The 13,028-nt window shown below is 32.9% G+C and overlaps 2 protein-coding genes across 3 annotated transcripts; both read left to right on the plus strand.

Annotated features, from left to right (window-relative positions):
- The first annotated feature begins 617 nt into the window (after positions 1-617).
- On the plus strand, positions 618-8,835 carry LOC122538522. Of its 2 annotated transcripts, none has more exons than XM_043672680.1 (4): positions 618-1,182; positions 7,755-7,840; positions 7,932-8,118; positions 8,230-8,835. In XM_043672680.1, the coding sequence occupies exons 1-4, from the start codon at positions 1,174-1,176 to the stop codon at positions 8,350-8,352; spliced, it is 405 nt and encodes a 134-aa protein (XP_043528615.1). In that variant the 5' UTR covers positions 618-1,173; the 3' UTR covers positions 8,353-8,835. The 2 variants fall into 2 exon arrangements, with proteins under 2 accessions (XP_043528615.1, XP_043528616.1); XM_043672681.1 differs by lacking the exon at positions 618-1,182 and adding an exon at positions 6,903-7,067 and having other exon boundaries at positions 7,752-7,840.
- Positions 8,836-9,549: 714 nt separating this feature from the next.
- On the plus strand, positions 9,550-12,880 carry LOC122538520 (FAST kinase domain-containing protein 5, mitochondrial). The gene is made up of 7 exons (XM_043672678.1): positions 9,550-10,729; positions 10,810-10,971; positions 11,051-11,215; positions 11,286-11,514; positions 12,226-12,306; positions 12,379-12,669; positions 12,776-12,880. Exons 1-7 carry the CDS (start codon positions 9,786-9,788, stop codon positions 12,875-12,877), a joined length of 1,974 nt encoding a protein of 657 aa, XP_043528613.1. The 5' UTR covers positions 9,550-9,785; the 3' UTR covers positions 12,878-12,880.
- The last annotated feature ends 148 nt before the right edge of the window (positions 12,881-13,028 follow it).

Below are 13,028 nucleotides of genomic sequence, written 5' to 3' on the forward strand. Positions count from 1 at the left end.
CTAATTAGCTTGATCTCTCTCTCTCTCTCTCTCTCTCTCTCTCTCTCTCTCTCTCTCTCTCTCTCTCTCTAGTATAGTTCAGTCTACACTAAATAAGAAAACACAGAGATAAGAAGTAGTAAAAGGTTCTTTATGCCCAAATAAATCTACGAAGATTTCAATATATCAAGGCACAATGGCGGTATATGGATCTGATCGTCGAAAGCGCAAAATCTATCCGAGCGTGCAAACACAAATATCAACTGCAATTGTACCGAAAGGTTGCGGAAGCAATCTATTCGGCTGTATCTCTTCGCATTTCGACGTCTATACATTGATTTTTATGATTCGTCTGCGTACACAAGTTTGTTTCAAGAAGAGGAGAATAGGAGTAAGCGAATAAGGCAGAGTGAAAACTTGAAATTCAAACGATTTAAACAGACGTTTCTCCTCGACGAGACAATCACATTTCTCAATTTCAGGGGGAAGACCACGCGTCGTTACTTCCAGCCCAATTACAAATAGAAAGAGACACGAGTCGAAAGTTATTGCATTATATATATATATATATAAATATATGTCTGGAAATGACATCATTCCCCTCCCCTCCCAATTCGGTTTCATTCATGGCAGTTCATTCATGAATCTACGTAAGAAGTCTCTCCTTCCTCTCCGGGGAGTACAGCTCCGCCACCTTTCTCGAAGGACTTCTGTGATATCGTCGGTTTCGGGGTGCAGAATCCGATTACGTAATGTAATGAACAGGGAGGCGGTCGTAACAACGTGGAGGAGGAACACATTGATGATACTGGATGCTGGTACCAACAGTGGTGGGTTTAGCTTTGGTCCTCTTGGTGGTACGGAAGAAGAAGGTGGAAGAGGGGTGAATGGTATAAATGTGGTCCGCGCAAGCTCCACCAATCACTCGCCCTCTGACCTCCAAACTTCAAGCTCTCGCGGTATCAAACACCCCCTCTTTGTCCGTACGATCAAGAGACAAGCTATCACTTGGGCAACGAAACTCGCGCCTCGCGATCATCACCTTGTGCGGTGCCACGTTCGAACATCATCGCCGAGAGCTACCTGAGATTTAATTTTGACCTGGATCCAGCGAAACAAATCTACAAATAAATATACAACCGTCTATTTCCTCGTCTACCTGGTGATCTTTCTACCTGGTCTAAATTCAGAAACATGGCAACGGTGAGTGTTGACAAATTTTCCATTCTCCTCTATTTTCCATTCTTCACGCTCACCTTCGCTCAGGCACAAAGGCAAATACAACAGAATGTTGAGAGTTCCCTCACATAATACTCGAATTTATTTTTCATGTCTGACTTGTGTAGCTTAAAGTTATAGATGATTGAGCAGAGAAGAAAGAGAGATGTGTGATACGTATCGAATCGGAAGCGTTGAACTCGGAGTACAGTTTGTAGATCTTTCTGCTGTATAAAATTCTGCCTTCGTTTACGATCAGCCAGCGATCGTAATAATATTAGTTTCGCATAAAATATTAGTTTCGGGGAACCATCATCGTTATTTATGACGGGCCGTAAAAGATATACTCGTTTCGGCTGTTTTTGCATTTTACGATTATTCACAACTGACGAATGTTAGTATGCGTCACGAAATAGTATTCCAAACAAGAAATCGTTTTTACGAGCGAAGGTGAAAATTTTCCTTGTCGGCTGATCAATTTTATGAAATAATTATTGTCTCGAGAGTCGTTGATTTTCCTTCTTGAGTGAATCTCTAAATAATTCAAAACTACTTTTCTCGTCAATTTACATGGTTGGTACATTTGCAAGTATCTGCGAAAGGAAAGGAATTATGTGAAAGAGGAAACAAACGAGAATTGTGAAAAGGCTGCCGTAGAAAGTACGATTTACCAGGAAAGGAATTTACTTTGAATTATTATTAGAAATTAATTCTCAACACAATAGACCGTGAATCCGATATCAGACAAAATTATTACCGGAGAAATAGAATATATGTATATATATATATATATCTGTGATGAATTGTGATACAGTGGAATTTACGGGAATTATTAATTTTATTTTATTTAACTAGTTATCTATATATCTTACAACATAATTAATAATTATTAGGTGATATTTACGGAAATTATTAATTTTATTTAACTAGTTAAAATAATTATTAATTTTATTTTATTTAACTAGTTGAAATAATTATTAATTTTATTTAACTAGTTATATACATAACTTACAACATAATTAATAATTATTAGGTGATATTTACGGGAATTATTAATTTTATTTAACTAGTTAAAATAATTATTAATTTTATTTTATTTAACTAGTTATATACATAACTTACAACATAATTAATAATTATTAGGTGATATTTACGGGAATTATTAATTTTATTTAACTAGTTAAAATAATTATTAATTTTATTTTATTTAACTAGTTGAAATAATTATTAATTTTATTTAACTATCTATCTATATAATACTAGTTATCTATATAACTTACTATCTATATATACTAGTTATCTATATAATTTACAACATAATTAATAATTATTAGGTGATATTTACGGTGCCATTTACTATCCATCAATATCTCTATCGTCAATTTATCTCTATTGTTTTCTTTTTTTTTTTCCGCTGAAAGTAATAATGAGACGCGACGGAGGACCAGAAACGAGGATGCAAGAGACATAGAAATGAAATCCAACTGCTTCGGATACGCTGCTGCGTCTAACCGGTGTCGCCGGCGAATACATAAAGTTTCTTGTTTGCACTTGGAAGGAACAGAATTTACGATTCATCGTAACCATAGCAGCTCGCCGTCGCCGCGGATTGTTCGCGTACTCGTTAAAGATTCGTCGCTGCCATCTTCCTTTCACTGCCCGCAATAATCATCGAATATTTTTCGCGTTTTTTCTGACTGACCAGTGAATAATCGACATCGATACGCGGCTAAACACCGCTGCGAATTTGCACGACAGCCTGACGTGAAAGAATGATAGATCGATGTACTGGAAATGACGATTCCATGTTAGAACATTAGCGGTTTTCACGGTATTCATTAAATCACACTCCTCCCTTTTCCCTCCCCCTTTTTTGATCAACGAGCCGGTCTGAATTGAATTGAACACCGGGCAAATGGTGGAAATCCAACGATAACGTTGATCGGGAACTTTCGACAAACGAGAAAAAAAAAAAGAAGAGGAAGAAAGAGAGACGCTCGATGAATTTATTCAATGAATTTCATTTACATAACGGAGAGTCAACGCACTTTGCGAACGCCCCGTCTTTTTCCTGCTGATACGCTCGACAACGTAAAAAAACGTGTCTTCCTAACAACTAAAGTTACGTCGAGATACTTATTAAATTTATATCGAAACACTTATTAATTTTAATCGAAATACTTATCTACGTTAAGATACTTATATTGAGAACTTTGCGTCGCAAAGGGCGTGTATTTTCGCGTGATCGGCGCGTTGGAAGATGAAAAGTTTCGATATCGATGGAATGGAAATAAAATGAACCCGGCGACTACGAAATCACGGGCTACTAGGGGGAAAGGGCACGACGCCGCGAGTGAAAAGCTGAAAAAGAGAGGAAAGATTGTGGGAGAGAAGAACGGAAAAAGTGGAAAGCTTTTTCTGTGCCACGAGACAGAGAGTCGCCAAGACGCCCCACTTCCGAGACAGGAGTTAGTTATCGGTTGGACTCCAGCTTTTCCCCCTATACTATCTTGCTTATGCTCCTTTTCTCCCTGTCCATTGTTGTCCTCCCCGAATATGTAACTATTTACGCATCTCGTATTTCTGTTTAATTTCACCGACGAAGACGATCCTCTCCCAATTCGAGATCAATTATAGACAAATAATACCTACTTTCTCGTACGCTTACACAATTATTGCATTTCTTTCTCTAAATTTAAAAGCACCCACGAGCCAGCTTTGTTTGTAGAAAATTGTCCGCGTTATTTACGTTGGAATTGTTTCCTCCTTGGCGGTGCGAGAGAAACGAAGTTGATCGTTTCGCTGAAAAAAAAAAAAAAAAGAAAAAGAAATACGCGCGCCGTGAACTATAGGGTTTGTTGAAATTAAATTTACGAAATTACAGGGAGCAAGGGACAACAAATCGCTGCGCGGAAATTTGTGTTACGTTGTTTCCCAAAGAACTGGCAAATATTGACCACAGTATGGGAAATCAAGTATGTACAGACTTGCACACGTTATAAATGACGAGCTTGTCATTAATGATCGCGTAAATGTAACCAGATATAAAAGCTTTGAGAAATTCGATGCCAAATGAGAATAAAAATCGTAGCAAAAAAAAAAAAAAAAAAAAAAAAAAGAAAAAAAAAGGGAAAAAGAACGACAGGGGATCAAAGAAAATGCAACGTCGTTCGGTCTTTGGGAAAAAAATTCCACGTGACGCCAGTACTTTTAATATTGAATGAATTTTAACGATAATAAAAATGAAATACACAGACGACATAATTTTTTATGCCAGAAATTTTACACCACAAACCGGCGCGTAGGCAGGACATTTTCGTTTCAAGTTTAGACGATAAGCAACCTCTTTTCGCCCAAAGCGTTTCGCCTAACAAAACGACAAAGATTGTGGAGGATTTTAGGGACAGAATACGATCTTTCAAGATTTTAGATCTCTCGGCCCTGGAGCACCCTCGGATTTTCAATGAATTACGCAAAACTTACGCGTTGTATTAACCTCTTGCGCTGGAACAAAATGCCACGCATGTCGAGAACTTTTTGTTCCAAAAATTGCAATACTTTCTCAGTTTTAAGTATATTTAAGTAGAACAAAGGGCGGAACAAATAATAAGTTTATTATTACTTCTCAATAATTGCTATCCAGTGATATCGTACGGACGAGTTCTAAAAGAAAGCGATGAATTATTGTATACGGTTCGGTCACTCGTTACGGTCCGCAATCTATCAAGTGGTTAACCTCTTGCGCTGGAACGACGTGTCACGCACGTCGAGAACTTTTTGTACCAAAAATTGCAATACTCTCTTTCTCAGTTTTAAGTATATTTAAGTAGAGCAAAATAGGCGAAACAATTAATAAATTTATTACTTCTCAATCATTTCTATCCAGTGATATCGTACCGACGAGTTCAAAAAGAAAGCGACGAATTATTGTATACGATTCGGTCACTCGTTATGGTCCGCAATTATTTGCCAGCGCAAGTTAACCTAATTTTTTGTTCCAAAATTGTAATATTTTCTCAGTTTCAAGTATATTTAAGTAAAACAAAATGGGCGAAACAAATAATAAATTTATTACTTCTCAATAATATCTATCCAATGATATCGTACCGACGAGTTCAAAAAGGAAGCGACGAATTACTGTATAATGTGTTGCCAACACGGTTAATACCGTTCGTTATGGCTGTAGCTTCCCTCGAGTAAACAATGAGTTGTTCTACGAAAAAAAAGCGGTAATTGATACTATCCACGATGAAAGGGGGTACAGGAAACTACGCCAGAAGAACCTTTCTTTTTAATAATTAATTCGTTACGTAGTATTAACATTGTTAGTTCTGACATTTGAGATCAATTTCATTTACATACATACTTCCCATTCACGGTTTCGAAACTTTAAAAAAAATTTAATAGACCTTTAAAAGAGCAGACCTTATGTGTGTAAAGTATATATATAAAGTAGAAAAAGTATCTATATATATACTTTTTAAATGTTATACTTTATAGTAGAAAATTATACTCTGTAGTATATATATTATTAAATTATACTATAAATATATAATTATATATCTATATAGTATAAATTATGCTATAGTATATACATAATATATATAATTATACTATATATATATAAAGTAGTACACTATATATATATATATTTGTTATAAATTTTATTCAGATATGAACCTACTTTATATATATATATATATATAATATCAAATTTGTAACAAGCAATAAGATCGTGCATTATAGCGACGCTATAGTAACACAATGTGTTTCTTAATAAGGAAATACAGACGAGAATGTCAGCATTCATAAGGTGAAACATTTCAAAAGGTGAAAATACCGTGATACATCTGAGTTTGTAGAACACGCGCTCATTATCGAAGCCCGCCACAATCTTTCTTAATTAAAATCCATCAGCCATCGGCTTCTTTTTACATTTCGCGTTAAAGCAGCAAACAACCCCGTATTACGTCATTACAAATGAACTATAAGCAAGTTTGTGCCCTTTGCGGTTAATAAACGTTCGGGTTTCGATCGTTTCGTATATAGAACTTCCTTGGCAAAGGAAAATACATATTATACAATATTGGGTGATTTTTGAAGGAAAGGGAGAGATTGCGCGTCTTTCTGGTACGTACGAGGTTGAGAACGGTGACGTAACTATAATAGTTGCTGCTGGCTTTTTCGGGTGGTATCGTCAACTGTCGATCAATTTGCATAATTTCTGCAATTGCGATAGACCAATTACCAATTAGCTAAAATTAACCATGTGCAACAATATATCGCGCGTCACCACCTACTGCCTACACCCCATTCAGCGGTTCCTTTGATAAATTTCCAAATTAATGCACAAACGTCGTCGAACAATATCGCGAGCAAAAATCAACTCGTCGAGAGACATTTCCTTCGCCGAGTGACGAATTTATAGCCATTGTTAGTACGAAAGTAACAAAGTATATATTGTAATATAAGTAACGATTTTAAAAGAAAAATTTAAAAGAAAAACTAATAACATAATAACTCGTCTGTTCCTGTCGTTGAAAAAAAAAAAAAAGACTTTAATCATCATGCTTCGTCTTCGTCTTGATTGAAATTACTCGACAGAGCAACTGAAGATTTAACTCGTGTATCATAATATTATCGGTCAAAGTTAAACTATGCGAGTTCAATCGATAACCATCGGATCATCCATTTACATTGCTTTTACAACCTCTCTTCATAAACATGCCCAGCGAAATCTAAATCGAGTCGCGACAGCACATATCCTCCCAGGAAACACTTGTGCCTACGTAAACTGGAAATTGGTTGATCAGCACGGATTAGAAATGAATCACTTGGGGCAAATTACTTGATCATTACGTTCAAATAGCGAGGATGTCGAAAGTAATTTGTAATTCGACGTTCGTACTTTTAAAAATTAAAAGAAAAAGAAACACTTATTCACTTTCGAGGCTGAATCACGAATTGAATGCAAAGCGGGTCTGTCATTTTACTATTTTTGAAGGGTATAAAATTATAAAGCAAATTATCAAGGCATGCGCAACAATGTGAAACAGGAAAAGTCACCGGAAAATTTATAAACTTCGACCTCGTACTATCTCGCAGTTTCTCGTGTGTTCTTTATCATTGGTAAGTCAATGCTCGAACTTACGTACGTCCACTTAAATTTTTGAAATTCTTATACGTTTCGGCGGCCAATATTTTCCGTCCAATGAGATTATCAAGCGCTGCATTCGAAACATCCGCCAGCAAATAACGAGACGTCGAGGAGAACAACGTTGGCGCAAATTGGGCGATATCCTGCGAACTTGTCCTCCCTCTTGCCTCCAACAAATTGAAAATAAAAGGAGATCTGACATCTGACTCAGAATGAAATCATCTTCCCTCCCTTGGAAGGAAAATAAACGAAATTTAGTGCCACTTGCTTATTTATTTCTTTAAGTCAAACGACAATTAATAAAAATAATACGCATATCTATAGAACTAACACGTCCTTCTCTTCGTATTGAAAATTTTCTTTATAAATTAATAATGACGATCGTCGAAATTATTTACAGCCGGTGGCGCTCATTCAACGATGCATGATCATTTTTGCCATCCTGCTCTGTTATTTTCACGTTCGGAGCGAAGGTGTGGACTGCGAGTACGTATACAATGCGCACATATTTTCTTTTTTTTTTTTTTTTTTTTATCAAACTTGATGACTTAATGAGACTTTTTGTACATACTCGTAGATTGTACCCGTTCCATCACACCTGCAGAGGTACAATGTCGAGGAAACGTGCGATGTTCCCGATCATATACGAAGGATGCGAAGGAAGTAAAGGGAACATAAATTGCGTCAAGGAGTTTGAAGAAGCACGTCGTATTCCTTATGTTCCGCTCTCCAAGTCGAGACTCTTAATTGCTTTACTTGATGATGTACAGTTTTTTTTTCTTCTTTCATCGATATGAAAATTGATTAAGAAAAGTATTACAAAAGTATTACGAAAGTAGCAGCATATCTGATATCTTCTTCTTAATCTGTTGCAGGATCTGCAAAAGGACATCACGCGATCTGTTCGTCATAAATTAAGGAGCGACGAAATGAATAAACGAAAGCCAGCTTTAATGGAGAACTTTTTGTCAGAGTTGGAGTCTTCGGATACTTATTGAACGAAAATGATCAGGAAATAAAAATCTTCTCGGCTCGCGCAAGCATTTTTCATCATTCCGAATTTCAGAAATGTACATTTAATCTTCTCTCTCTCTCTCTTTCTCTCTCTTTCTCGCTCTACATACGCAAAATAAAATCTCCCTTCCTTTACTTTTACTTTTGTTTTAAAAATATTTTTGCTCTGCTGCCGCCTTTTTATTTATTCCGGTCTTTTCTCTTCAAGTAAACCACCTTTGCTTCTTCATTGCCTTTGAACCAATTACAATTGATATTAAACCATTGTATCCACGTTACTAACAATACACATGTGCTGCAGCATAAGAAAATATATTTGAAATTCGAAGCAACTCCTCAGATAACCCTAACTAAAATAGAGAATACGAAATTAAAATATCATTTTACATTTCATCGCAAATATATAGCATAACTTTATAACCTTCAGTCTATCTATTAAAACCTTGTATATAAATACATCAAAAAAACAAATAACAGAGACTGTTTCTGGAACGTTTGAAAAATGAAATGCGTTCTTAACGAAAACATTTCTATCGTTAAGAAATTTGATATATTTTAATGTATTTTTTATGTATTTGTAAAGTTTTCAAATGTACTGAGATATAGAACCATTGACGTAAATCGTAACACTTTAAACTTTATAAGTATTACAATAAATTACTATATTTATCTAACTATTTTTGAAATTATATTTAACAGAGGAATTTAGCAACAAAGCAGCAATAGTATTTGTTTCTAGAAAAATAAAGATAAAATAATATAAACGGGGTAAAAAACGGAAACATTATGAAAAAATGTTTAAAAACTTATTAATAGTTTTTACACATAAAATCCAGTAGTATTACAATTTCTTTTCAAATGAATAACCATAATTTGATACTACGTTCAAAGTACAAATTGTTTTTACGTATAGCATATAATTAATTTAGTCTCGCAATTAATTTAAATTAATAACACTGACTGACAATTATTGGTAAAAGATAAAAATATAAATATATCAAATGTACATCTAAGTACTTATTTGCATACGTAATACGCAAAAGGTTTCAAACAAAGTAGTTTTATTTCTTTTTCTAGAAAATGAAAATTATATCTTTAGGAATACACGATTAATTAAAATCTTTAATCTTACTTATTCTATAGATTAAAGTAATAATTATTTTTTACTTACAATTAGCATTTAGTGAATTTACGTACATGTATACATGACTCTACATCCCTAGTATATAGCTCTCAGCTGTTCATCTCGTGCACTGTGTATTGTAATTGCCGGCATATGAAACGTTTTTGGCTCACGTTTCAGCTTTGTATAAAAGGTTTTAGTTAGAAGTGTAAAAGATTTAGTAAATTGTGTATCTTCTAATAAAGTCCAATGAATGGATGTTACTGCAAGAACGAATTTAAGTGAACTGAAACAATGACTTTAAGGTTATGTAATAAATTAAATTGTATAAGTATGATTAATCATACATGGGCTTTGAAAGTATGTCCAAGATTTATAGAAAAATGTAAATACTTCATTTCGTTCCGTACATATAAAATGGTTGCAGTTACTGACATTGTCCAAAATGATTCTACAAAAGAAAATATGTATATACCTGAACATAAAATTATTCGTTCGATTCTTCAAGAGTCCACATACTATGATAAAACTATTTTTCCACCAATTAAAACAACCGCAATAGTTAGCTCTGAGGACATAGATCATTTATATACTGTGAATTGGTTTCACGAATCTCCAAACAACATTATTAATGCTATCAAGAAGTTGACATACTCTTATTTAAGTGGCACCCATTTAGAAATACCACTTTATGACAGCATTTTTACAGCCTGTACTAAATGCCTTCCAGAATTACAGGATCAACAAATAAAAATTTTATTGCAATGTTCAATTGCGTTACAGGAGATGATAATAAAAACAATTTGTTATAAAAAATTTATAAAAACATTAAATACAGAATGTATAAAACGATTTTATGGGCCAAACGTTGAGGAGATTTTATTAATAATTGATGCATTTTATCAGCTTGATCCTTTAAATTCTGATTTTTTATGGCGTGCAATGAGAAAATTGGCTACAAAAGTATATAAACTTTCTGCAAAATCACTGGTTCAGTTGTTTTTTGTTTTACCTGTAGTTAATATAAGTTCTATAAATATGTACGAACTTGAATGTCGTGTACAAGAATGCATGTGTGATCTAACTGGAGATGAATTAGGGATAATAGCAAGAGGTTTTTTTAGAAAGAAAAGAAGAATTCAAAATAGACTTTTAATGCCACAAATAATGGCTAAGACTATTAAACAAATTGATATTATAGATGATACTTCTTTGGCATCAATTATGAAACTAATTAGGTAATTAAATAATTTATTACGTATACAAAAATTTTTGTAATAATTATTATTGTAATTAGCATATATAAATGTGTGCATAGATATAGTGACTGTCAACATTGTTTGAAAGACTTTCAAGAATTACTGTTGTCCTTACGTGATGAAATACCACGGCTATCATTGAAGTGTTTAATCCATACAACACATACATTTGGATCATTACGCATATATGATGAAATTTTAACAAATAAGATTCTTCAAAGGTAAGTTAAGCAGAAAAAAGAAATTATAAAAATATATTCATTAAAACAAGAGAATTATTAATTTAAACTATTAATTTAGATTAGAAAAAGAAATGAAAACTGCAAGACTAAAAGATATTGAAAGAGTTATTTATAGCATATGTACAGTTGCTCCCATCACAGATTACTATACAAATATATGCCATAAATTTGTGAATGAAATGATGTTCACTTATAACACTACTAGAGCAGCTGAAATTAATAGGTAAATTTTTTTTCCATATTACATACATATATATTAATTATGTAAAAATTAATGAGTATGTTAAATGTAGATATCCAATATCATTAATACGTATTTTGACGTTCTTAACAATAAGAAATATATACGTACCAGAATTACTTGAATTCGTATTTGAGCCCAATTTTGTAAAAAAGACATACAACAGTAATCTCAAATTATTGACAAATGAATGGTTGATGTTACATTGCTCAGTTAAAATAGATTTGGCTTACTACAAAGGTCCATTGCTCGAAAACAATTTGTATACATATTTAATAAAGGTAAAGTATAATGCAGTGTTTCTTAACCTGTGATCCACAGCCTCTTGGAAAGTCGTCACATACACAAGTAAATAATTGTAAGAAAGCAGACTGGGAATATTTTATTTAGAATTTTGGATATATGCGGTGAGGATAGTAATGACGGACGCGAAGAGGTAATATCCGGAGCAATTGTGCGAAAAATAGATCAGTAGCCAAGTAGACTAATAGCAAGTAGAGAAATTTTCTGCAGTATCGACTTTTTATAGAATGCCAATTCTCTTTGTGTCCTTTCCAATTATGTGATTGGGAAGGCAGTTCATTTTCGGCCAAAATGTACCGTTAAATAAAAGTTAGTATTTTTCGCAATTAACGACATTAGCCTAACGGTATTTCCCAGGGATGCATCTCTCACATTAGATTTATTAGACCTGGCTGTAGGATCAAGACCAGGGAAGAATGCGTCCCCTGCAGAATAAAATAAAAAATAACAATTTGAAATAATGAATTATTTTAATTAATAGTTATTTCAAATAATATCTCGTTAAATAAAATAATATATTATTTAATTAGCAGATAATATATTTGAAAATATATCTTGGAAGTTTGTGATGATAGAAAATTATTTAACAGAGGTCTGTGACAATCAAAAGGTTAAGAGACACTGATAAATTAATAATTTACATTTTACTTTAAATAACTAAATTTATTAAAATTTTTTTATTATTGTAGCAAAACTGTAATCATGAGATTGAAACCTATAAACAGGATGTCAATGCAAAGTTAAGAATGGAAATTGCATTTATCTGCAAGGTACACTATATATGAGAGAGAAAACACTCAAAATAATAAAACATACTTAATATATTAATCTTGTTGTTTTAGAACAAATTGGGGATAGAATTATATAGTGATTATATTTTACCCCATTACTTAAATAAAGATATTATTTTTGGTTTGGATACACATAACAATCCTGTTGAAATTGGATCTATTTTATCGGCAATGCCGTTAGGTTCAATTAAAAATGTAGATACTGATGAATTAAAAAATATAAAATGGAAAGTTTTAGTTCCATTGTCTGCTTCAGTAAAAGTAGCAAATGCTGATCGTTATATTGGATATATCTATAGGAAATGGAGACATTTGAGGATCATCGGATATACACCAATTCCAGTAATATCCAAAATTATATATTTCTTTTTTATAATAATATATAATTGATATTTAAGAATTGTTGAATAATGTATATATACTAATGTAATCATTATAATTTTTATAGATCTGTGAAAATATCTGGGAGTGTATGGATGAAGAAAGTAAAGCACAACATTTAAGACAATTAATTTATGAAGATATACAGTCTAATTTATTTAAAACCTGATTTTCTTAAAAAATATTCTTTAGATAATGAATTTTTAAAAATTCGTATTTCCTTACTTTTCAGCTCCCAAAAAGTAATTAGTATTGTACATACAATAATGTTATTATTAAATTATCACTATTGTAAAAATCATATTATGTTTTATAATAAA

This window comes from Frieseomelitta varia, unplaced genomic scaffold, assembly GCF_011392965.1.
Source record: "Frieseomelitta varia isolate USP_RPSP 00005682 unplaced genomic scaffold, Fvar_1.2 scaffold_166, whole genome shotgun sequence".
NCBI lineage: Eukaryota > Metazoa > Arthropoda > Insecta > Hymenoptera > Apidae > Frieseomelitta > Frieseomelitta varia.